The 24,444-nt window shown below is 38.6% G+C and overlaps 1 protein-coding gene across 1 annotated transcript; it reads left to right on the top strand.

Annotated features, from left to right (window-relative positions):
* The first annotated feature begins 1,000 nt into the window (after positions 1–1,000).
* Positions 1,001–20,116, top strand: CEP152 (centrosomal protein 152). Its single transcript, XM_084213968.1, has 26 exons — positions 1,001–1,125; positions 1,792–1,892; positions 2,105–2,171; positions 2,365–2,709; positions 3,187–3,355; positions 4,007–4,147; positions 5,449–5,588; positions 5,883–6,083; positions 6,275–6,422; positions 7,068–7,159; positions 7,983–8,146; positions 8,736–8,940; positions 9,651–9,743; positions 9,870–10,000; positions 10,175–10,303; positions 10,423–10,558; positions 11,285–11,464; positions 11,973–12,239; positions 12,702–12,815; positions 13,106–13,756; positions 15,144–15,312; positions 17,440–17,521; positions 17,609–17,715; positions 18,464–18,620; positions 18,901–19,004; positions 19,134–20,116. The coding sequence occupies exons 1-26, from the start codon at positions 1,039–1,041 to the stop codon at positions 20,012–20,014; spliced, it is 5,061 nt and encodes a 1,686-aa protein (XP_084070094.1). The 5' UTR covers positions 1,001–1,038; the 3' UTR covers positions 20,015–20,116.
* Positions 20,117–24,444: the final 4,328 nt, after the last annotated feature.

Below are 24,444 nucleotides of genomic sequence, written 5' to 3'. Positions count from 1 at the left end.
GCGCCGTCTGAGCGGACTGAGGTGGCGGCGGCCGAGCTCGCCCCGCGTCCCTAGGGCTGCCCCCGGCCCGTCCAGGTGCGGCTCTCCGGGGCTGGTCGCGGCTCTGGCGGCTGCGCACTCTCGACCGGCTGCCTTCGTTCCCGGGGCTGGGGAGGGCCCTAAGGAAAGGGGACAGGGCCGGTGGTTCGGCCGGTGCGGTGTGCGGGAGGCGGGAGCCTCAGAGCCTCCTGTGAGAGGGGTCACGGGGGGGCACAGAGACAGGGGCTGCGCTGCGAGGCCTCCTGCAGCTCTTTTGGAGAGTTTCCTTGAACAGCAGTGGGCAAGAGGGTCCTTTAAACGTGATGAAGTGACTTTTAACTTGGAAATAATGCTCTTGTAATGTTACATTACACCAAGCAAAGACTTCGGTATGTGCTACACCTGTGTGCCCAAACGAGTGTCCCTTGAACGGGGAGTAACTTGTCTTGTAACCAAACCTGGACCCGCACAGTAGCTTTCTGTGAGCGCACTGCGAAGGGTGCGCAGGCCCTTGGGAGTCAAGACTCTTCTTAAGCAGTGAAATCTGCAACTCGTGATGCTTTTCAGATTTCTGTGATGCTTTTCCTGTTTTTCCTTTTGGGGCTGTTATCTAAATGAACAAGGAACAGCATACTTTCAGTTTTTAATACGAAATATAGTTATTCTCTAGAAGATTAGGAAGCGAAATTCAAAAGTGGACATTACTATCATCATGTATCACATCATATGTGTACTCTGCAGTACTAGAACATGCCGAAAATAATGTCTGGTTGCAAGTAAATTTAAGAAATTGTATTACGTCAGCCTTGTTTTAAATGCTACATTCTTGGAAGTGAGTAGGCCTTAATATATGGGAAACAAATAATGTGCAATGGCTGTTTCAAGAATTATGTTTTCATGCTGAGTAATTCAGGTGATGAGGGTGGTGCTTTTTGATTCCTTGTATATTTTACTCACGTGTGATGTTTTCTTGTTCTGTGTTAGATTTTGCTGGATACACAAAATCAATATTAGAAAACAATGTCCCTTGACTTTGATAGTGGAGCTCTACAAACTCAACATGAAGATGAAGACTATGACCAAGAAGATTATGCAAGAGAACAAGAGGTGAAAAATAATTAAGTAATTTAATCTGAAGGCTTGTGAATTTAGCTTCTCTTTTAAGTGCATAAAAAGAAAGGAAAAAGGTTTATGGAGTCTGGTAAGGGCAAAAGAGGGTGCAGACTGTGCCACTCTTGAAAAGCATAAGAAGTGAAGTTTGGGTGTGTTTTAGTTGTGGTGTATTTCTCTGTTTGTGTCCAGTTGCTTGGTCCAGAGCAGAGCACTAATCATTGCAGTGATGACTTCTTGAATTTAGTGATACTGACTGGCAAGTTCTTATCTGGATTTCCATCCAGACTTCTCAGAAAGAGCATTTTTTTAATGTCTACTACCTCTCTAGCCTGGAGATTAGAGAGGAGAAATCCTGGCATCATCAGTTTGGAGATGATTCCTTGAAATTAGTCTGTCCTGGGACATGTCTTCTAGATTTCCCTTACCTCTTTCTGCTGCTGTTGTTTTCTTAACAAGAGTTTGGCAAAAAAAGGCTTTGGTTGGTACTCTAGTCTAGTAAGCATTCTGTGGTTAAAGTGTCTTTGTGAATGTTGTGAATTCCTCCTTGGAGGAAGAAAACCAGGATTTTGTGCAAGTGACCTACTTTGCCAATGTTTTTGGGCTGAACTTGTATCAGTTATCCTGAAGAGCATATAATGAATGTTGTTTGTTCTATTTCAGTTGCAACAATTGTTGACAGACCTTCCCCATGATATGCTGGAGGACAGTGGAGACCAACTCTCCAGTTACTCAGACTGTAGCATTCAGGAGCCTGAGGAGCAGTAAGGCATTTGGCATGATCTTTTTATTATTTATGTTGTGCTTTCAAGAATAGAGCAAAGTCTGAGTTGATGAGGTGTCTAAAAGTAATCCAAGCAAAAAGGGAGTTGTAGTGCATTTTGCAGTAAATTAGATGTGCCTTGATTTAAGAAAAGAAGGTTTGTTTTTTCCCTGAAGTTATTAGTACATAGTAAAGCTGCTTGTGTCTTTCTAGGTCACATGAGCCTGGGAAGCTTGATGGAAGGTGGAAGGATCATCCATTGATCAGTGATCCTCCAAATGTAAGTTTGTTTGAGCAGGGATGTAATTACTGCTTGTTCATAATAAGATGCTAAATATTGTTTAAATTAATTGTTTAAATTTGGTGTTCAGTTGAAGTATTTCTAACTTGAGGGCTGGTAACCTCAGGAAAAAGAGGGTGGGGTGAAATCAGAATTTTGAGAGAGCAATTCTAAACCTCATATCCATTCATAGGGCTATGAACAAGGACAAAATCTGTACCCTGAACAATTCTTGTGTGACCAGCAAACTGATCATGTTGAAAAACATGGGAAGAATTGGAATGGCCTACATAATGATGAAGAGAAGAAACATGTATATGATGTTAAAGAAGATTACTGTGGCCAGGATGGCCAAGATGATCCAGATCATGTGTATCTTGGTAGAGATGGGTTTAACTCTCCAAGTTGCTACCAAGAGAACAATGTGTATCATCTTCCTGAAAACTTCAGGCCTTATACAAATGGCCATAAACCAGAATTTGACGATCAGCAAAATAAAATATTAAATTTTTCAGATGATCCAAAGCAACATCTTAAGGTATTTTAGAAGCTGACAAATTTTTCTATCTCTTGGAATATTTTCACAGAACTTTAGCTATTGGTAGTAATATTTCTACATGCCTTCAGTCTCTTACAATCTGTTCAAACAGTGCTGGGAGGCTTATGTAGCCTATTTTAAAAAATGAGACATTAGTGACTAAATTTTCATATGTTCATGTTACGATTTTTGTTCTTTCTCCTGTTGCCTTGGTAGAATTCCATGAGGTAGAATGAATGTGGTTCACTTAAGTGTGTGTTTATTCTGTTTAAATTACCACTTCACTGCTTTTCTAAGCTGGAAGCTTTCATGAAGAATTCTGTCATGCTTAAATGGTGTGCTGGATTGGAGCCTGAAAATGAAGAGCTACTAGAACTCTTCCTAATGTCAACCTGTAAAATGAAAAGTATTTTCACTGAGCAAGACTACAGTTGTAGTTTTAATGTATTTTCTCTTATGTGTGTACTGTCAAAACAGCAATTTGTTGCATCTGATGTTGTCAATGGCCAGTCACCAGAATCTTACAAAGTGACTTATAAACCATACCAAAATGGCATTCATCAAAATATTCCAGGAATCCAAGAAGGAAACAGAAGAAATGAAGTGTTTGAAGGTTTGCAACATGAATTCTTGGGCAATGATGAAAGTAAGTGTTTGGTGCTTAGACTTGAAATAAACTTGTGTAAAAAGTTCACTGGAAGTCAGTGAACATGTTGATTTCAGTAGTTTTTCAGTAAGAGGACAACTAAAAGTATGTTGAAGTATAGCATCTTTTGTATCTAGAAATAATCTCTTTCTGCTCAGGGTATATAAGTTTTGGGCACTGAAAATGTAGTTTTGATTGATGAAACTGAAAAATTATTTCTGGTGGCTTGATGTCAAACCTTGTTGACACTTTACCTCCTTTTGTAATATTGGAATAATAATACAACTCACTGTACCTTAGGGAGTGCACTCTGAGTGATGCCACATTGGGCTTTTCTGTTAGGTCCACTTCAAATGACTGAACTGCTTTGTCAGACACGTTGTAAACTTGTAGTGGCCACAAGTCTGTGAGTTCATAGCATGTAAACTTTTATCTGGGCCTGCTGTAAGGTTGGAATTGTAGTTTGCACAATCCTTCAGCCATTGCTGCCAGAGCAATTTGTGTGATGCAAATCAAATGTGGATTAAAAAAAGATTTTGTGCACCAGCAATGAACTTAGCCCAAAAAAAAAAAATTTTACAGCAGGAATTACAGCAATGATTTTCTTGGTATCTGTGCTGACTTGTCTGCATGCTGTTTGAAATTTGGCAGATTCTTCAGAAAACATGCAGATTCTTCAACTTCAGGTTCTAAATAAAGCAAGGGAAAGACAACTGGAAGAACTTCATGAAAAGCTAGAAAAGAGTGCACAGCAGATTAGGTATTTGAATCATCAGCTTTCAATGGTCAAAGGTAAAATCTTTTGTGCTAATTCTTAGATTTTATTAATATCTAGCAACTTTTAAATTCTGAGATTGATTGATTGATTTAGAAAGTGTCTTTGAAAGTATTTATTATACTTATAAACTTGATTTGGGACTATATGTGACTAAACCTCTTCTCCCAAACATTGTTCTAAGTAAAAATCTCTGGATTGGTGCCTGACTGCATAACTGTCTTAACTTTTACTTTATTTTCAACACCACTGTTGCTTTCCAGAGTCCCCATGTATCAGGCATCACAAATGTACAGAAAAGTGAGAAGTCTGCCAAAGTAGTCTTTTCAAAGTTGGGAAAGGGGTGAAAAAAAGTTGACACCAAAACACCCAAACCCCAATAGGAGAAATGGACATCTATGAAAAAAAAATTTTTTTTGGTGGTGTGTGGTTTAACAGGTCATTTCATAGACTGTATGTAGAGAAAATCTCTTTCAAAAATTACAAAATCTGAGTTTCTTAGTTTCCCATTTCTTACAGGAACAGACAAAAAAAAAATAGTAAACATAGAGAACTAAGAATATAGTTTTTGGAATGCAAAAGAAGCAAAGGAGAGAGAAAAGTTCCACTGTCAACCATTTGGCTGTGTCTTGGCTGTTCCTCCAGAGGACTCTCCCTTTAAATGGTGTAAGGGAGGATGAGATATTATATTTTGGGGATCCTCGTGGCAGGAATGATCAATCTGACTCCATATTCTCAGAAGGCTAATTTATTATTTTAAGATACTATATTATGTTAAAGGACACTATACTAAAGAATACACAAAGGATATTTACACAATGCTAAAAAGATAATAATGAAAACTTGTGACCGACTCAGCTTGGCCCTGATTGGCCAATGAGTGAAAACAATTCACACCAGAAACCAATTAAACAATCACTTGTGGTAAACAATCTCCAAACACATTGCAGACAAGCAAAACAAAGGAGAATCAAATGAGATAATAATTGTTTCCCTTCTCTCTGAAGCTTCTCAGCTTCCCAGGAGAAAAATCCTGGGCAAAGGGATTTTTCAGAGAATGTGAATGTGAGGACTTCCTGCTGCCAGGATGGGGCTTGTACCTTCAGGACCCTATTGGAAACAGTGTATTGGAGTGCTCCCTGCTGCCAGGAGGACACAGTGGGTGCTGGATGGGGACTGTTTTTGTTCAGTCTTCTGTTGTTGTCCACAGTGCAAGGCAGGGTGAATGGTTCTGTAGAGCAGGTACTGAACAGTTGTGTTGCATGAAGCTCTTGGGTGGCTGGCCATGGTTCTCATGCAGTTATGTCTCTTTCTTCAGATGAAAAGGATGGTTTGGCTCTTAGTCTTCATGAGTCTCAGAAACTCTATCAGAATGGAAAGGAACGGGAAGTGCATCTTGAAGGCCAAATCAAGGCCCTTGAAACGCAAATTCAGACTCTTACTACCAATGAAGAGCAGGTACTGTAAATATTTCCAGACTGTTTATTGTGAGAGACCTCTACAATTCAAGCTGTGGTACATTTACATTAAACAGAAGTGCTAATCTCTTGAAATGCAGGTCATGATCATTGCAAAAGCTAAATGGATGATGGATGGGTAGGATTCATTGGTTGAAAATACTGTGGATGAAAACACAGGCATCATCTGAGGACTTGTGGCAACTTTTGCATAGAAAAAATGAACTGATGTGAGAATATTGGAGCAACAGTGAAATGTATGTAACCAGGATCTACTGTCATACTGTTTCTACAGATACTGAAGCAATCCAAAGTGGCAGAGGTGGCCATGGAAAGTATGCAAAAGCAGCTGTTAGAACTTCAGAGATCAGATGCCCTCCAGCGAGCCAGAGAACAACATGAGGCCATTATTTCTGCACTCAAGCAGAAGTATGAGCAGCAAGTATTGTCATTAGAGCAGAAACTTGATACTACACAATCTGCACTCAGAGAGGAGGTGAGAAATTATTTTAGGATGCTGAGTATTGTACTGGAGACACTGTAGAGCTCCCCATATTTCCCAAACTGCATTTCTTGACCTACAATTCTAATAACTCCTCCTGGAAGCTGCTAAGAAAATGGAAAGTCTCAGCATTATGAGGCCTATGTGATATGTTTGTAAAACAAGTAAAAATACTCTCTTCCTAGAAAGAGCTCTGCAAAAATCTAGGAGAGCATGTTAAGCAACTTGAAAAATTGTTGGAAGAAACCAAATGTGAAAAAACTGAAATAATAAATCGACTGACAAGAAGCCTAGAAGAAAGCCAAAAGCAATGTGCAAACTTACTGCAAACAGGTCAGCCTTTTACTCATACCTTTCCTTGCAGAAATATCTTCATTTTTTCTGAATATGAAATTGCATATTGATGTTTCTATGGAAGTGGAATCAGCATCAAGCTAATTGTGTTCTAGACTGTTTCCTGTGCAGTGGATTAGCCAGATTGAAAGTTCATTCTAGACTAAGATGTAAAAATCAAATAGGAATAAAAGTAAACATCATCTCCAAACCCTAAACAACAGTGATTAAAATGTTTTCATGTGTGATTTGTGCTGCATATGTAAACCTTGTTTCATACTGAACAACAGGGTTTGGATGCAAGTTACTTAATTTTGTATTAAGCTTGACTTGAATTGCCGTTCTAAATTCAAGTCCTAGTGAGAAGAATTGTTTTGGGAGCTGGAGGCTGTTGGAAACCTGTGTCATAGAAATAGATTGGGAAATGTTTTGCAGTTTGTGTGTTTAACTTTTGCCTACCTTCACACATTGAAGTCTTTTCACAGTAATGTATTTAGTAACTGTTAGTGAGCCCAAGGAAATAGAAACAGTAATGTCTCTTGCCAGAATCAACATTATTTTTAACAGAGATCTTTCTTCAGATTGCATAGACTTTCTTGCACATTTATGACTTGCTCTTCTTCTGCCTTTTCTTTCCTACAATAGGCTCAATGCAGGAGACCAATCAGTTGCGGTTTCAATTGCAGCAAGCTCAGTCTGCACAGATTATAAGCAACAACATGAACAAGGCTTTGCAGGTTAATTTTATTGAATATTTTATGTTAGAATAAAATATGTTCATTTGATGGAGGGGGGAGAGGCATTATAACTAAGAGGTTGGTGATTAAAACACTTTAAATTTTTGGAGGAAACAAGTACATCATCTTTGACTACTTCCTCTCCCAGTGTTGTATGTTGGACTTTCTCCCTCCCCACCAATTAAAACACAGCTGGGCAATTGTATTTGCACAAATCTGATCTCATACTTCTGTCCAGCCTGCTTTTGGAAAAACAGTTGAATGTAAATTCCATGTGCTTGAAGTCTTATAATTTAATGAAGAGATACCATGTTCTGTAATTTATCTTTTGTCAGCAAAAGGGAATGTTACAAAGTCTCTGTAAAGCATCAGTGGAAGTCTGTGTTTCCAATTCATATATTTGATTTAAATCTGTTGTCTTGGAAACTGTGAATCCTACTAAGTACTAGGGTAACAGCTGTTTCTCCAGGTATGTACTTTTCTGTTGTCATCCATTTTGCTGTACAAGGACACTAGGAATGCAAAAGAGCAAAAGAAATAATACTTCACAGATGGACTGTAACAAGAACAATAGGGAATATTTCTTGTATATTTTAACAAATTTTTAAGTTTTGATATATGCTTTGCTAGAGGTATCAGAAATGAAAAATGAAAGTCCAAGTAAGTTAATGCTAGACAATTCAACTAAATGCAGCTAAATATAACTATATTTAGAAGGAAGAGCTCCATGTGTTTATTTTCTTTGGTAGAGTTATCATGGTCCTGATATGTTGGCTTGAAGTCTTTCTGGTCAGTGTAATTTTTTTTCTGTCTCTTCCTTCAGGAAGAATTAATGGAACTGAAAGAAGAAATAGCTTTGTATGAATCTGCTGCCAAGCTTGGAGTATTTTTGAATGATGCAGGTGGAGAGCGACCTATGAGCCTGGGTGATTCCTATGTAGAACTGGGAATTAAAAAAATCACAGGGAAGAAGCCAAAATTCTGCAGGTATTGAGTGATTCTTGTTGAAAGAAAAATTTTTAATCCTCAAGAAATCATGCAAGTTACTTGTAAAAAGATGCTTCTACTGGATCAACACATAGGTTTTTGATAGATATTTGACATACTGCTTTTATTGCCAGGTAATATGAGAGAAACTGTACTAACACCATAAATTGGTTGCCTAATTAATGTCTTGTTTGCTATTTAATAAGTCTTCAGATTTTATAGGAACTGTATTGCTGTTCCTTTAATTGTTGAATTATATTCATGGATACTTTTCTTGCTCAAAGACTCCACATAGTTGCTTAAAGCTAAAGCTGTCTTTTACATCAATCAGTGGAGTTGCTTCAAAACTCTTCACATTGTGAGAGAATGAATCTTTTGAGGAAACAGCTGAATTAACAAGTTCTCTGTAAATTAATTGCAACTTGATGGAAAACCTTTGATATTCATGTCCTCTTATGCTTTTTACTATTACATCTTAAACATCCTGGTATTTCTGGTAGCATTAGTTACTCCTCTCTTTGCTACCACTGCTTTCAGCTAAATGTGTTTTGTCTTTTAAATACTGAACTGGTTATGTCTTTCTTGATAGTGCAATACAGAACAGAGACATGGATAAAGAACTCTCTAAAGATGAAATTATTGTAGAATTAAAAGCTGAGCTGGAACGTTTATTGAGCAGTAATAAAATGAAGAGAAACCAGATTACTCAACTACAAAATAGTCTTAAGGATTGCCAGAAGACACTAGAGGAATACAAGCAGTTGAAAGCAGAAAAAGCATCAAGAGATTCAGAGGTTTGTTCTTTTACACTTCTTTAAAAGTCAAGTATTCCTGCTTTTTGGTGAACAAAACCAAAGCTTCTTATGACATCAAAAATTTATGCATGGCTGAGTATTCATAGCAATTCTGGTTTTGTATCTTTGTTTGAAAAAAAAAAAAAAACAACTGAAGCAGAGCCTGGGCAGCATATGTGTTATTAAATGAGTCCTAAAATGATGCTTTTATGCTTGAGAGTGTCTGGTGTCTGCCCTATTTGTGTTAGAAGTAAATTTCATTGGAAAAAGATGGTTTTCTTTAGCCAAAGGACCTCGTAATTTCTGCAAGAGGGCTGACAGTACCATTAGATTATACAATCAGAACATTTAACACATTGCCTTCAGAGGGCCTTCACAGGTAATTTGACCAATAAGGAATCTCCTTGATACTGCATCTCTCTTCACCCCGTTATTGCCTTCCCTCTATAGATTGATCAGCGTTGCAGTATCTGTACATGGAGACCTGGATATGGGATAGGAATCCAATGTATGTGGGAAGTGTGCTCTCTGTTGGATGAGTGCTGTCATTCAGCTTGCAAACACTACACTGAATAGCAGTGATTCTCTGATCTTGCAATGCAATAATTTCCTGTATTTAAGTACAATTTTTATTTGACAACTGAACTTTTTGAGCGTTAACTGCTAAATCATTTATATCTCGAAAGATATCATCTTAATTTTATTTTTAGCCTGCCACAAATTTGAAGGATGCTTCTGATAATCTAAAGGAAGAAGTTCTGAGACTCAAAAAGGCTAATGAGGCTTTGCTACAGCAAGTTGAGGTAAGACAGAGATGCTGTTTACCACTACAGGAAAAAAAAAAATCACGAAAAAACCCCACTCCGTGCTAAAAATGTGATTAGAAAAGATTCTTACAAGCCCATATTACTTGACCCTTGTTTGTCTAGGCTCATACTTCAACCATTGAAGAACTGAAGGAAAATGAGGAAAAACTGAAAAGCTTAAATCAAGACCTCTGTTGTCAGATGAGAAAGATGGTTCAGGAGTTTGATCATGATAAGCAAGAGGCCATTGACAGGTGAGCCTCTTAGCTTAGTTTAGTTTAATTTGTGGATTTTCATCCTGCACACATAATCTTGTTCCAGCTGTCAGGTACAAGAGGAGGTCAATGTTAGAAAAGTATTTTCTTACAGAAAACTTGAACCTAGGTAGTTGAAATCAGGTAGTTATTTTTCCTTTCTTGGAATTGTAGGTGTGAAAGAACTTATCAGCAACATCATGAGGACACCAAAGCACATTTTGAGAAGGAGCTGATGGAGAGGTTTGCTGTGGAAAAGCAGCTGCTTCTTCAAACTTCTGAAGAGACAATCTCGCAGTTAAAGTAAGACTTAGCATTATTTCCATTTTTACTGAAACTTCCATGTTTCCTGTCTGACCTTCACTATTAGTTACAATTGGTCCTCTGAGGCCAATTGATGAGAAGTTATCTGTCCTTTGAAGGGATAACATAGAGGAGCTGAACAAAGATATTACTGCAGTGAAGGAATGCTACATTGGAGTTTGTCGGGAGAAGGACGCCTTGGAAACTACTTTAAGACAGAAATTTCAACAAGAGCAGCAGCTGAAGGAAGAGAAGGTACAAATGGAAATGCCTATAAACCATATAATTTCTCATTGTTTTCAAGATGTGATATTAGTAAGTGTATTTAATTTTGTGAATGTTTGAGGAACCTGTTCGGAAGAGATGCAGCTGAATCAGAAAGCTCATACACATGACTTAGTGGTTTTTAAACTAAGCTGGTGTTGTGTTCTGGGCTTTGAAATTCTGTACAAATAACTCTTTCCAATAGCTGTTTGTTTTCAAGTAGTGAACTTCCATAATTCAGACTTCTGAGGATGCTTAGTCAGCAGTATTATCTTTTACATTCATAAATAATTTTCAAAAAACCCTGAATGATGATGCAAGTTTACTGCTTCCTATACAAAACTGATCTAAAAAATACTGTGTTTTTTTAAAGTAGTAATCAATTCAGACCGATTTGATTAAAAACTTTTATTTTCTGAAGATAGCAGTGTGATAGCAGTGACAGAAGTAGATCAATGGGCTGGGTAAGCAAAAGGTGCAGCTCAAAGTATGATGGGAGTAAAGGTATTTGATACAAAAACTTACTTTACAGCAATAGTCTATAATAACCTCTGATATATCGTTTTAAAACACCTTTTTTGAGAGTTATATCTCTTGTCTAGGTGGCATCTGTGCACAGCCTCTAGAGAGTTAATCATGTGTCTCATGTGTTCTCATAGTTTTGTGCCAGAGCAGTTGTGCCTTGGAGAATACTTCATTTATTTATTTTTGGTCTAGCTCAAGAAACAGCTACTAGAAGAAAAAGAACTCTCCCTTAAACTTCTGAGGACTGAGCTTGAAGAGGAGCACATCAGGTCTATGATAGCAGCAAAGAAGCAGTGGCTGGAAGAGAAAAGTCAGCAAGTTCAAGAGGAAGTTGCATTAGCCAAAGTTCACTGGGAAAAGGAAGAAAAACAGGTGTGAAACTTAGATCAGGGAATTTCAATTTTTTTGTTTGTTGCTTTGCTGTTTATTTTCAGAAACAGAACTTTAGATTTATGTGCTGCTATTCTGCCATTGGAAGTGGCTGTTAAGGATTTGTCATTTTAAAAGCCTCTGAAGAAGTCATTAGGTATTTTAGATGTTTCATATTTTTAAAGAAACCCAAAACCTAGATCTTGCAAAGTAACAAACAGAATACCCTGAATCTCACAGCTGGTAGTATGGTGGAGTTTTCCACCCTGGTGCTTGAGTGAAGGGTTGTGCTTTCTGTTGTGTCACTCAGGTATCATGTAGAAATCCTTTGTGTGTCCTATCCCATAGAAGAAAGCTCTGATGAGTCACCAGACTCTCCTCTCTCTTTGCATGGTTTTGTTCTCCTGTTAAGGAGAATCATTGATGTGAACAGTGTTTCATTTTCTAAACACCAGTGAAATCTTTATTCAGACATTGGGGAGATTTTCTTAAAAAATATTTTTTTCCTTAGAATAAAGAACAAGTCTTTGCCAAATTAGAAAGAGAATGGCAAAGTAGGCTGGAAGAAGTGAGAAGAACTGTAGTTGAATGTAATGACTGCAGCTGCCAGACTGACCAAGTTGTGGATGAAGCTTCAACTAAAGAGTTAGAAGGGACTGTTGAAGACCAGAGGCTGCAGATACAGAAGGCTCTGAAAGAAAATACAGCCTCTGAAGAGGCCTTAAAAGAATTTGAATTAGAACTGGAAAATAAATACTGTAAAAATCTTGCCAGCCAGGTAACAAATAATTGTTCTCTCTGCCTGGAGTCTGTGAAACTGCTGTGTCCACTTAAGTCACCTAAAAAAAAAAAAAAAAAGTGGACTCCTCCACTGACTTCCTCTTTAGTATTGATATTTGCTGTATTAGAAATAGAGTTCTTAAAAATTTCTGAGAAAACTGTAGCATGTGGTTTGTTTTTCACACTGTTAAACAAGTTTTGCAGGAGTTTTGAACAGAACTGAGTAACACTGACTTAGATTTTATACCATTTTGTTAAAAATAAATTTAGTATTTTTAATTTTGGCATAATTGTTGCATCAAGAAATGCATGGAGTGCTGCTGGTATGATTCTTTTAATTTCTATAAATGTAGGCAATCCAAACTGAAGTCTGTTCTTGCACTGTTACATGAAAGTAATAATAAAAATGTATTCAGTCTACCTACCTACCTACTGAAGCAGGTTTTTTATCTGTTTAAAGGTAGATGCAGCTTTAGCCCAAGCTCATGCCAAGTGGCTGCAAGAGTACAAACTAAATCTAAAGACAGAACAAGAAAAATGGGAAAAGGAACACCAAAAGACTACAGCAGAGCAGGTAGCCCAAAATACTGCTATATGTGTGTTGATAAACAGTAAAGTCTTCCAGATCCCATATATTGCTGAGGAGTGAATGTAGACATAGGCACAGGGAGTGATTAAGGAAAGATGTTTCTTTGTGTACTCTGCTCCACACCCTTTTTTTTTTTTTTTTTTGCCTAGATAGGCTTAATTTTTATTAAATAAATGGAAAAGATCTCCAATAGATTTTTAATGACTCAGAGTTACATTTTGTGTCTCTATGAATGCGGGTATTTATTTCTAATGACTGTGTTGTTTATTTGCCAGTTAGCCCTGGTTCTCTCAGCTGCTGAGGAGAAATGGAAGAAAGAATATGAAAGTACAGAGACATCTGGATTAAGAGTTAAAGAACTTGAAGAAAAGATAATTTCTCTGAGGAGGGAATTAGAGCTGAAGAAAGAGGAAGTCCCTGCAGCTGTCAAAGCAGAACTAGCAAAAGCCCGTGTGCAGTGGAACAAAGAAAAGCAAGAAGAAATTCTGCAGATACAAGAGCAAAATGAGAGAGACTACCAATCATTCTTAGATGATCACAGAAACAGAATTAAAGAGGTCCTTGCAACAGCAAAGGAGGACCTTGCAAAGCAGAAGAATGATCTCTCCATTCAGAAAGAAGCAGAAATCAAGATGTTACTAGACCAAAAGCAGCGAGAATGGGAGGCTCAGGAAGCCAAGAGATTGCAGGATGAAATGAATCGGTATGAGGAGAAGACTCTGGTTGAGCTGGAGTATTTGTTGAGTGAAATTCATGAAGAACTGGTCAAGTGCACACAGAGTAAACATTCTTGGAAGGACAAGGGTTTTGATTCTCATGTTCAATTAACCAGTCAAGGCAAAGACAAACTGAAGGCTTGTTTACAAAAGGCTTATAGAACCACGGTGTGCACAATTCTGGAAAAGAAAGAGCGAGAATGGAAAGAGGTAATATTTCTGTAAGTTATAACTGCCAGTCAGAAAAGGGATTTGAGAAGTCACTCAGGCCTGTTTTCTCCCATGAAATATCCATGTAATTGTGAAAAATAGAAAATTCAACATTTGTGTTCATTTTAGAGTGTATTTTAAAACTAAAAGGAGACTAAATCTACCATTAACAAATGAAAAGGAAAAGGATATAGCTTTGACATCTTCAGTCTTTAAAGAAGAGAAGGGCAGGTTAGGAATGTCATTTATGCAAAGACTTCTAAATTAAGATTAATCCACCTGCTTGAGGTTGGGAGCCTGTTAAAGGCTCCTTATAATCTCTTTGATGGGCTGTAATGACAAAATCCACCTCAGATTTTTGCATAGCTGCAAAATCCCGTTTGCAGTGGTGATTGGACAGTGATTATGGGTCATGTTATGCTTCTTTTTCCCTCCTCTTTATACAAATAAAGATGAAAATCTTGCAGAACTAAAAATTCTTTTTGCAAGTTGCCTGCAGTAGGTCAGTTTGTCAGTCAGTTCTGTTTTGGGAATAAGAGTCTTGCCTATTTTATTGTGCCTGTAGGAAATCTTTTTCAGTGTGCCTTCCCAAATGAGGAAAGATGTCTTACCCGCTTCTGGAGGAGTTTGGGGCTAAGTCAAATTGTCTCCCAAAGCCCTTGTTTCTGTTGTTTTAGCAGATTCCTCTTTTTGCAGTGCTTATGCTTGTAATAAATTTTTTGTTATGGGGAGCATCCCACCAGAAATGCCATTGCTACCCAGCAGTTAGTAGCTGGGGGATTATCTGAGAATAAGACAGAGAAAATGTCTTGTTTTTCAAGAGAAGATGGCATGTTACCATTTCTTTAGTGTCAATATATTTCTGTTCAGCAAGTGGGCCTGAAAGATATTCGTGTCACAAGTCATATCAACAATGATAAAGAGAATAATTTTTTTCCTGTGCCTTAAGCACCTTCTGGAATGGAAATGAAATGTCTCTTGGTAAACTGTTTAATGTGCCTTTGAATCTCAAAACATTGCTTGGCTTGAACCACCTTATGTAGTGAAGTCTTTTTAATTTCCTAGTAATGTCTTTTCTCTTTAAAAAGCAAGTTATCCCCAGCTGTTCAAAGACAGGGTATAGATCTGCAGTGTTAAGGGCTACTGACATTTCCAAATAATACTCAAGATATTCAGGCACTGCTGTTGCAATGATTTATGCTAAATAGAACTTCTATATCACAGAATAGATGTTTTCTTCATGATTTGACTTGTAATCTGTGGTTTTACTGCAGGTTTAAGGTACCTGTGTTAAAATTACTAAAGCTACTTGGTGACCAGGGTTGGTTGTGGTGCAGAGCACTTTTCTTGCTGTGTTGCGTTTTCAGGAAGTATTTTTCAATTGCAGAAATATGAAGAGCTAGTGAGTAATGCAAATAAAGAATCTTACCCACAACATGGTGCAGGAAACACAGTGGATGTGGCAAGACCCTCTGTGTGCAATGTTGGACACCAAGCAGAAGCACAAAGGAGACTGAGAGGACAGACACCCTTGCAGGAAGCTGGAACAGACAAAGGTATTGGGCTTGACAGACAGGATTTTATTCTGACAGATTGTATATCATCAAATTTAGCTTGTTAGTAGCAGTCTGTAATATTCAATGTCCTATTGATGACCCCAGTGCAAAGTTAGCTAATTAGTAAATATTTGGGTGATAGAGGAAGATACAGTTCTTCTGACTGTAAGGTTGTTTAATACTGCATAAGCTAAGTTAAAGTCACAAACTGAAACAAATGGTACTGGTCTCCAGTTTACTGATTTAATGCTAGGCTTTGAGGTTTCATTTTATCAAATGCTAGTAGCTTTCTGCTTTTTAAAGCCATTCTTCAGGAAGAAAGAAATAGCTGTCTCATCTGCTAGAGGTATTCTTTGGGGGTTGTTAGCAGCAAAACCTTTGGAGTATATAACAGTTCACATGCAAGGCAGTGTTAGCCATGATATGCAGGGTATGGTCTAAACTATGTTTTGTTAATGGGTAGTACTAGATTGGAGCTTCAAGGATTGAATTATATTGCTTGTTCTTGGCATTACACAAAACAAGGAATTCTGCATTCGTGTAAAAGATACTACTGTGTCAAGAACTTGCTTGACCTGGCATGGTAATCCTAGCTGGTTCTTTTGGTCAAGAATGTAGTTGAAAAAAGTCTGAATCCCTGGGTGGTGTTTCTCTCTTTTTTTTGTTTTTCCCCTTTCTTCCCTTTCCTCCCACTCCCTGAGCCTAGTATGCAGTTCAGCATTGTAGCTCTTCCCAGGGCTGTCACGTGTACTATGGCAAAACTGGAGACAGTGTAGATGGGAAAAACTTCATGGGAGGGACAGATGTCCCTGGGGCTTTCTGTTTAGTTTGAGATCTTGCGCAACTGAAAAACATAAAGCAACAAAACCCAAGAGAGTTTTTGGCTCTGTGCCTGTAGTGTGGCTTGAATTCCTTCAGCACCAACATAACGAGTGGTCTATTAGCACAGAACAATACCAGCACTGCAGTGCTCCTGTCTCTAGAGCGCCCTGGCCTGGCTGTGGAGCAGCCAGCGCTGGCCTGGAAGGAGCCCAGTCTTTGTGTATCCCTTAACCAGGCTCAGACGTGTGTGAGGCTTTCCAGCTGGGACAGTTTCCTTCAGCTGACTTCAAAAGAGCCTGCTTGGCTGTTGTTATTTAAAAAAAAAACTAAAATTTTTAAAAGCATTTAACCTGCAAGTTTTTTTGCTGACTGAAGAACTCAGATGATCACTGATGGAAGTGCATTGAGGCTGTGGGGGCTGTATGAGTTGATAGATGCTGCTGCACCTTCTGGAACAGAGTACCAGCATCTTGTGATTAGTTTAATTGGGCTAAAATATTACACACTTTCCAGTGAGGAGAAAGACTAAGTAGAACATTGAAAATAGGTTGGGCTTGATTGTTTTTTTTTGGTCCCATGTTGATGTGTAACTTTTAGCAATTACTGTTGCAAGTCAGAAATGTAAAAAAAGGAACCTTGGGTCTCAGGAAGATTTGTGCTGCAAACACTGCTGCCAGGAGCTTGAAAAAAGAGAGGATGTGTGCCAGGACTTGAAAAGAGAGCTGGAGATGGCCCCTAAACATCTTCAGCTTGCTGTGAAGGAATATGAAGCTAAGTCAGAGTAAATCCAAGGTCAGGATTGATAATCACCTAAAGACAACTTTGATTCTCTCATCTGTGGGATCTTTTAATTTTCAGTGGATACTGGGGTTTGACCTCAAATCAAACAAAAAAACCCCTCACTACAATAAACTGACAAAACCTACCACGTTTTATCTTGTGTCTTTATATCTCAAAGGCACAGTTGCTAACACACAAATTAATAATTCTTTTTCAGTGTTTGTCCAAACCACCCTTGTTATTTTTTTGTTCTGTCCTTTCTCTCCAAGTATACTTGATATCTCAGTTTAGTGTTAGTAATGGTATATGAAGGCTTTAAGCTTATTTAATTACTGTATGAGATGATTTTTATATTCAGACTTCATTGAAATGTGTCTGCTTGTTACTGCAACAGTTGTACTGCAACTAATGATGCTTTGTGACGTTGAGGTCTTGTACCAGAGGCAGCAGTTATTACATAAGCATCTCTTGAGCTTGAATTTAGAAAAATGCAGTGAATTATGATTCATCTTTTTATTTTAATAGAAAATGAAATGGTTCCAGGAGCTCTAATTGCACAAAACTCTGAGATGAAGACTAAATTGAAAGACCAGGGATCACCACCAAGGTATTTAAAAAATTAAACAAGATGATATCTTATTTTGGGAAGGTAAAAGTTGCCTTTTTCGTGCAGTATGTTGTGTATGCATTTCAGGTCGCTGTCAAGGGAAGGCATTTCAAAACCTTGTGCATCCTCTGACTCTGTGAAAGGTCTGGAAGAAATGCGTGCTCACTACATCAAAGCTTTGAGCAAGATTAAGTGTAAGTACTAAAGTTCTAGTTAAAGATTTAGTGGAGGAAAATAAATTACTTTGTTGCTTCCTCCTTCAGCCAGCTTGGAGAGGAATCTGACCACCAAATCACATGAGAAGTAAATTTTTCCATCTTACTAGAGTGACTGTGAGAAAAGGAATTGTCACCCTAAATTCAACGTGTAATTGTGATGGGCAAAGCCTTGTTTTATCATCACTGCTTTGTTTTACTGCCATGTGTCTTTTAAAGTGGTAAAGTGTGTTTTGAGTACTGATTTTGTTTCTCCAGAAAAAAAAAAATCTACCTAGATTGTAGCTTCTCCTGAGAGAAAGTCTGCTTTTCTCTTGTGCTGTAGCCTGTCTTCTGGCCTAGTCAGCAACCTTCTCTCTGAGGAGAAAGGATTGAGTGTAACACCAGGTCTTACCTGAGTGCATCAGGACCCCAAATTTCTGCATGGCCACTGAAAAGTTTCTAGACCCATATTTTTACCAGCCAACATTTCTCCCAAATCCCTGTGCCTGTTTAAGATGCAGAATCAGACAACTAAATTCCTTTCTGATGCTTCATATTGACCTGCTTTGGTTTGCTCTGGCATTCGTCCAGTAGGCAGCAACTGGCACGAGGACTTGGTGGAATGTTGGCAGGTAAATCCATGTCTTTGCTGATTTGTTCCAGATCTGCTAGACAATCCCAGTTTGTGGTGTTGTCTTCTTCCCCACTCTGGGGGAAAACTGGTACTAATGAAGTGTGTTTGTAGGTGATATGCTTTGTTATATCCGTGAAAGTAAGGAACGAGCTGCTGAAATGATTAAAGTGGAGGTTTTAAGAGAGCGCCAAGAGACAGCACGGAAAATGCGCAAATACTACTTGACATGCCTTCAACAGCTGCTCACTGATAATGGCAAACATGAAGGGTGAGTTCAAGGATGTTTGGAAATGACTGTTGGCTGTGCAAGAGGTGTGTAGATCTCAGCTTGGTGTTTGTCCACCTAGGAGCAAACAGCGCCTGGCCTGAAGTCTTGCCAGGGTGTGCGTGTTGGTGCCAGGTCACTGCTGAGCTGCCTGGCACACTGTCCTGTCAGTATTCTCTGACTCTCAATAACATTGCCTTGAAGTAAAATGTAGAGTTGAATTACCCTTAAACTTCGTTTTGGTTTTGTTTTTTTCCCCCTCATGTTCTGCAATTCTTGACAGAGCTGAGAAGAAAATAATGGATGCTGCCAGTAAACTTGCTACGATGGCTAAAGGACTGGAAACCCCTCTTAGGCACATTCCCCAGCGCAAATCTGCCTGCCCAGGTGAGCTGGATTCTGTGCTCCTGCTCTTCTTAAGCATACTTTTATTTAATGCATGTAGTAATGAAAATGCTTTTCTTCCAGTATTAACATTATTTTTAATATTATCTATCTCTTTCCCTCCTCTCCTAGCTCTGCGTTTAAATTCTGATCCTGGAGGTGAGTGCTCCAAAAGAGATTGTGTGCTTCGGACTAGGTCACACCATGTGGAAAGCAAATCATGTAGTGAAAGCAGTACTGAAAAAGGCACTGATAAAGTTGTCCAGAAGTGTGTTCCACGTGACTTGAGACAGCAGTTTGATGCAACACAGACCAAAACTCAACATGTGCTTTGTGAAACAGTGACTTCAGATATTCAGAACAGGAATAATTCTCAAAATCTGGATGGTGCATCTAGAGGTGTTCTACCACAATGTTCCGCAAATGAAGATGGAAAAAGAGAAAAATATGGCCCCGTTGCAAATATAGACAAAGGACCATTGTGTGCTGTGAGTAACGGTGATGCTCCTCCCTTTGCTGGTCAGGGGGCACTACAAAATAGGCAAATATGCAGGGCTACAACTGGCCGCAGCAGCTCTGGGCCAACTCATCATGTGCTTAAGAGCAAGAATGGAGGAACAGGCTTGAAAGAGGATAAATGTATCCAATCATGTGGAAAATGGAAAACTAAGTCTAAGAGAAGTCAGGAATTTGATTTTAAAGACCCTCCAGAAAGAGATGAAGGAAGCAGTAGTGAATGGAGTTCTGGGAATGGAAGCACGTACCTGGATTGTGGTGAAATGCCTCTCTTGTATCCTCAGCAAAAAGCCAGTGCTAATGTTCAAGCACAGACTGTGTACTGTGAAGAGTTTCCTCACCTCAGGTCACTTTCTCCTGCAGATGAAAATGTTACTTCTCGGAGAGACATTTCTAATGGCAGTGGCAAGACTCTCAGTACAAAAAGCAGCACAAAAGTTTACAGTAGAGGCCAGCAGATGATAAACCCAGAGCATACTTCATTCTTCAACTCTTGACAAATTGAATTCAGCTGTCCCACATCTCAATGCAACATCAGATTCAAATGTAGGAAAATGCTGCAACAAATGCTTGGAGAAAAATGGTGTGGGATCCCCAGTCTCAGCAAGATAGTGTTTTTTAATTAGCCCACTCTCTCTCTAGTTTGAACCAATACCAGCAGTCCTCTTTTGAAGGAAAAAAGTAACTTGATGTTTAAATAAAGTGTGATGATTGAGGAAAATCTTTCCGTGTCCATTTCATGATCAATGTTACACGAACAAATGTTATCAAGTTACTTGAAATATTATTACAGACTTTTCTTTACCCTTGTAATAACACTTTCATAAATGTTTATAGTGCACTAAATATAAATTTATTAAATAGAATCTATTTTTATATTCAATTTAGTGTGCAGTGTTTATCTAAAACCAAGCTACTGTAACTTGTGGTCATTTTTAAGCTGGTTATCAAAATTCCTTCAGAGCGTAATGAGAGATGTTTGAAGTTAGTATTTTAATTGACTTTTCCATTTTGAAGGACCTCCTGTAACCCTCTGCTTGTGTTCCCACAACAAAAGCAAATATGCTTGCATTTTTTCATTAAATTATCATAACAAATCACGTTTCAGTTCTTCCCTTTGATACAGCAAAAAATAGCTGATACTGGCCGTAAGAAAGGTATCTTAAGTTAGAATGACCATATTCCTGTAGATGTTTCTTAATTACTGTGTTATCAGGGTAAACTGAAGATGTGGTACTTTGTCCTCCTGATGCTTAGAAATCTCCTATTTTAAAGGCCTGCCCACATTTTAAAGAGAATTGCAAAATGTATCTTCATTTCCTTTCCTTGTGATGGCATTTCATTTCCAGTGATCCTGTGCTGAGCAGAGGATTTTGCTGCTGGTTATGCAGAGGGTAATTAAATCACACTTGTTGCAATTAATAGTTATGGGCCAGCAATTCACAGCCACAGTAATATGGGATTTCTAAGTAGAAGGTTTTGCTTGCTATTGTTCTGTGACATTTGAAGAAAAAAGTCTGACTGTTCTCTCAAGGACCTTCTGTATGCCTTTCATAAGTAACATTTAAGTGCTTATTTGTGAAGGTTGCTTATTTGGTCTTTTAGAGTTGAACATCACAGTTCAGGTTTGAGAATCTTTTAAGAGGAAAATAGTACAGAATCTGAAGACAAATGTGCTTCACTTCCTTTACAAATATGTCCTGCATGTTTATATTCCAGGACAACTGGCCAGGCAGAATGCATTTTGGCTCTTGGTACACAGGCCTGGGTTGTGACTTGAGACTCTCACAGGCACTCTAACAAGAGACTTCTGAATTTCTTGGTGGCTTTCATGTTGCCCATAAATCCAACCCCACTTCCTCTTCAGTTGAGGTGGGGTTTGTCATCATCTGTGGGAGCAAACTGAGGCCATGAGAGACCGCTGGTGCCTAAACAAACACGGGCCGTGGTTAAGTTCAAGGGCCAAATTCCGAGCTCTTAGCTGAGGAAATAGCTGTGGCCTTGTCTGCAAAGGAAAGTTTTTACTAGTTGTCCTCTAAGCCCCAAGTGGAGGCTTTTTCCTTTTTTTTTTTTTTTCCCCAATGAGTGGCTGTTTCTGGTTAGCTTAAACATTTTCCCAAATTCCACAAGGTAAAAAAGAAGTATATTTAGTCCTCTGGAAGATGTTTAAGTGTTTAAGCCAATGCATCAGACTGATTCAATCATTGGGCAAGTTCAGAATCCGACCCAGCTTACAGATTTAATCTCCACAAGTAAACATCCAGCTATCCAGGACGTCCCTGGCCATTCAGACAGCAGCTGAGGGCCCATCATCTCATTGCTGTGGACTAAATGGAACTTTTCCAAATATTCTATCTGAGGTGGGTTCAAAAGATTCTCTGTAGTTGCTCCCCTGAATGCCACAGTTTGTGACGTCATGCAAACTGCTTTTAAAATTCTAAAATGTAACTTTTTGTAAAGCATTTCTGTTGCTTTGTTCAGTGTTGAGTGCCTAACTCTTACTGTGAATTTCCACAGCTTTTAACAAATTCCCTGTGTTTAAAAGCTCAGTGGTTTCAATGCAGAGTGAAGTATTTACTGATCCTACATATTAAATTTAGAAGCTGGGGCCACACTGATGGGGAGGGACCTTCCACTTGACTGCTCTTGTCTTGCAGTTTCAGTTGTGTCCTACTGGGCAACCACAGGGACCAAAACTGAAATATGTGGGACAATGTGAAGGTAGGTAATGATTCAGGTAAATTCTTGCTCACCATCATGTTTACTGTGTGTCTTGTTGCAGTGATAACTCCAGAGAGCCCCAGAGCTGCCAAGGAGATTTTAAGTTCTGCTTAATGAGAAGTAGAGGTCAAGAGGGAAGATCTGCCTTGATATAGCAGCAATCATACCCTGGTGAGTAAAGTTTAAGGTGCAAGATGATCCTTAGTCCAAGAATCAACAGCTCCTAGTCAAAAGAGTTCCTCAGCCCTCCTCCTTTCAATGTCAGTAGGAAAGAATGAAGCAGTTAAGAGTAGCATAGGGGGTGGCAACTCCTGAAATTGGACAGCTGACACCAGTCAGCAAGGGGGATGTAATGTTGCAATATGTGTGCTTGGACTTGGATAGTTGAGCCAAGATTGTAGTGGAGTTGCTAAATGAATCTCTTAAAATAAGCCTGTCATGTATTCTTACCCATGAGGTTATATGGCTGAAAGAATTTACCTGCTTTGTTCAAGAACTGATTACCTGCTGCTGTATGTTTTTGATTCAGATGATTTCAGCACTGTGTTTATGCTCTAGGAGCCAGATCAAGATTTATTCTAGTAATGTTACAGTTTGGCACTATTTAACTTAAACTTTTTTTAACAATGTCCCCAAAGTAGCAGAATGCAGTGGTATTCTTGTCTTTGCTGTATTTGTGTTCCCTATTTTTTCTTTGGCTGATTTATCTTGCAAATGATAAATAGAAAAACATTAGACCCAACAATCTTGGTACTACCATTCTTGATAGTTTTCAGTCTGGTTCAGCCAGTTGTCCATTCTGCAGAATGACTGCAGTCTTTGCAAAATACTCTGTCAGATTATGAAAGCCTTTCAAGACTGCTATGATTAAATTCAAGTTCCCTATGTATCACCTGTGGATGTGCAGCTAAGGAGATCTCTGGCTTGCTTTGCATTCCCAGGCTTTACTTACCACCTTTGCAATTTCATATCTCGTTTGCCCTCTACCTCTTACTTTACTTTATAGGTGGAATTTTCCTCTGAGGTTTGAAGATCTATTTACTACTGTATCATGTCCCCTTTCCCATAAAATCTCAAGCTGGGTACACTTCTCAGAAGTATTGAGATACACAGTCACATATATATATATTTCAGTCACTCATCCTTAAAATTTGCTGTCAAAGCTATTCTTCTGCTGTTGGAACTCTGTTCTCATGTTTCCCTTTGTTCTGTGGGAGTTGCTAAGATTTCCCATTGAAATTTATTTTTCTCTTTTGTGCAGATTGACTGTGCAGTCCTGTCTCCCACAGTGTGGATGGCTTACAATGGAGACGATGGCAACCTGGCAGTGATACAGGAGCACATTACTTGCAGCTGTAGTGAGATTTCCCCCAGCATTCTGATGCAGAGCACTTTGCACTTGCAAATTAATCATGCTCCTCTCTGTTCTTGTTGCTTGGGTAAATATTTTACTCTTGTGTAGACTTTGATGGTGATCTGTGTGAGAACCAATGTTCTTCATTTCCTTCCTGTACATGCTTACCTACCAAGCAAGCTTTTGAGCCCAATGCCTTTTTCACACTTGGTAAAATGAGTCTGTTTCCATCCTGCAGCATTGCTTCTTTGTAAATCTGAATACAAGTAAAGAAATACATGTCTATTGCCAAATGTTCTGGCTGAATGCCATCCCTGGTGTTCTGGCTTCATCCAGATGACGAATGTTCCCTGTCAGCCTGCAGCCTAGTGAGAGGGGACAATGGTACAGAAATACTGTAATTATCTAATCAACTTTGCTTAGAATGTTAAGCAAATGCAATTCTTTAATACTCTGGCTTTACTATAGCTGTTAATTACCATGTGCAAATGCAATTTGTACAGCAAAACCGAGTAGAGGAAACATTCACTTGTAAGTTACTTTACTCCCCTCTAGTGGTCTCACACCACACGTACGTTTATGTAACACTTCATCACCATACGTTTAAGGACAATGTTAGTATTCTGTAAAAAACAAAAGTCTTCTGGTAACTTCTCCTTCCTTCTGCTCCTCTTCTCTTTCTATAGAGAAATCTCTTCAGGGATTGGTTTTCTTGCCAATGAAGGTCTCTAAGTGAAATTTTCTTTATATGTTGACTTTAATTGAAGGCCAAACTGTACCCCCAGCTTTAAAATCTGTACATACAGAAAAATCTCAAAGCTATGTAGTAAATGTTTACTTGCTGTGCCCTCA

Source organism: Fringilla coelebs (assembly GCF_963513975.1).
Source record: "Fringilla coelebs genome assembly, chromosome: 12".
Taxonomy (NCBI): Eukaryota; Metazoa; Chordata; class Aves; order Passeriformes; family Fringillidae; genus Fringilla; species Fringilla coelebs.
This window is presented reverse-complemented; position numbering and strand designations above follow the sequence as displayed.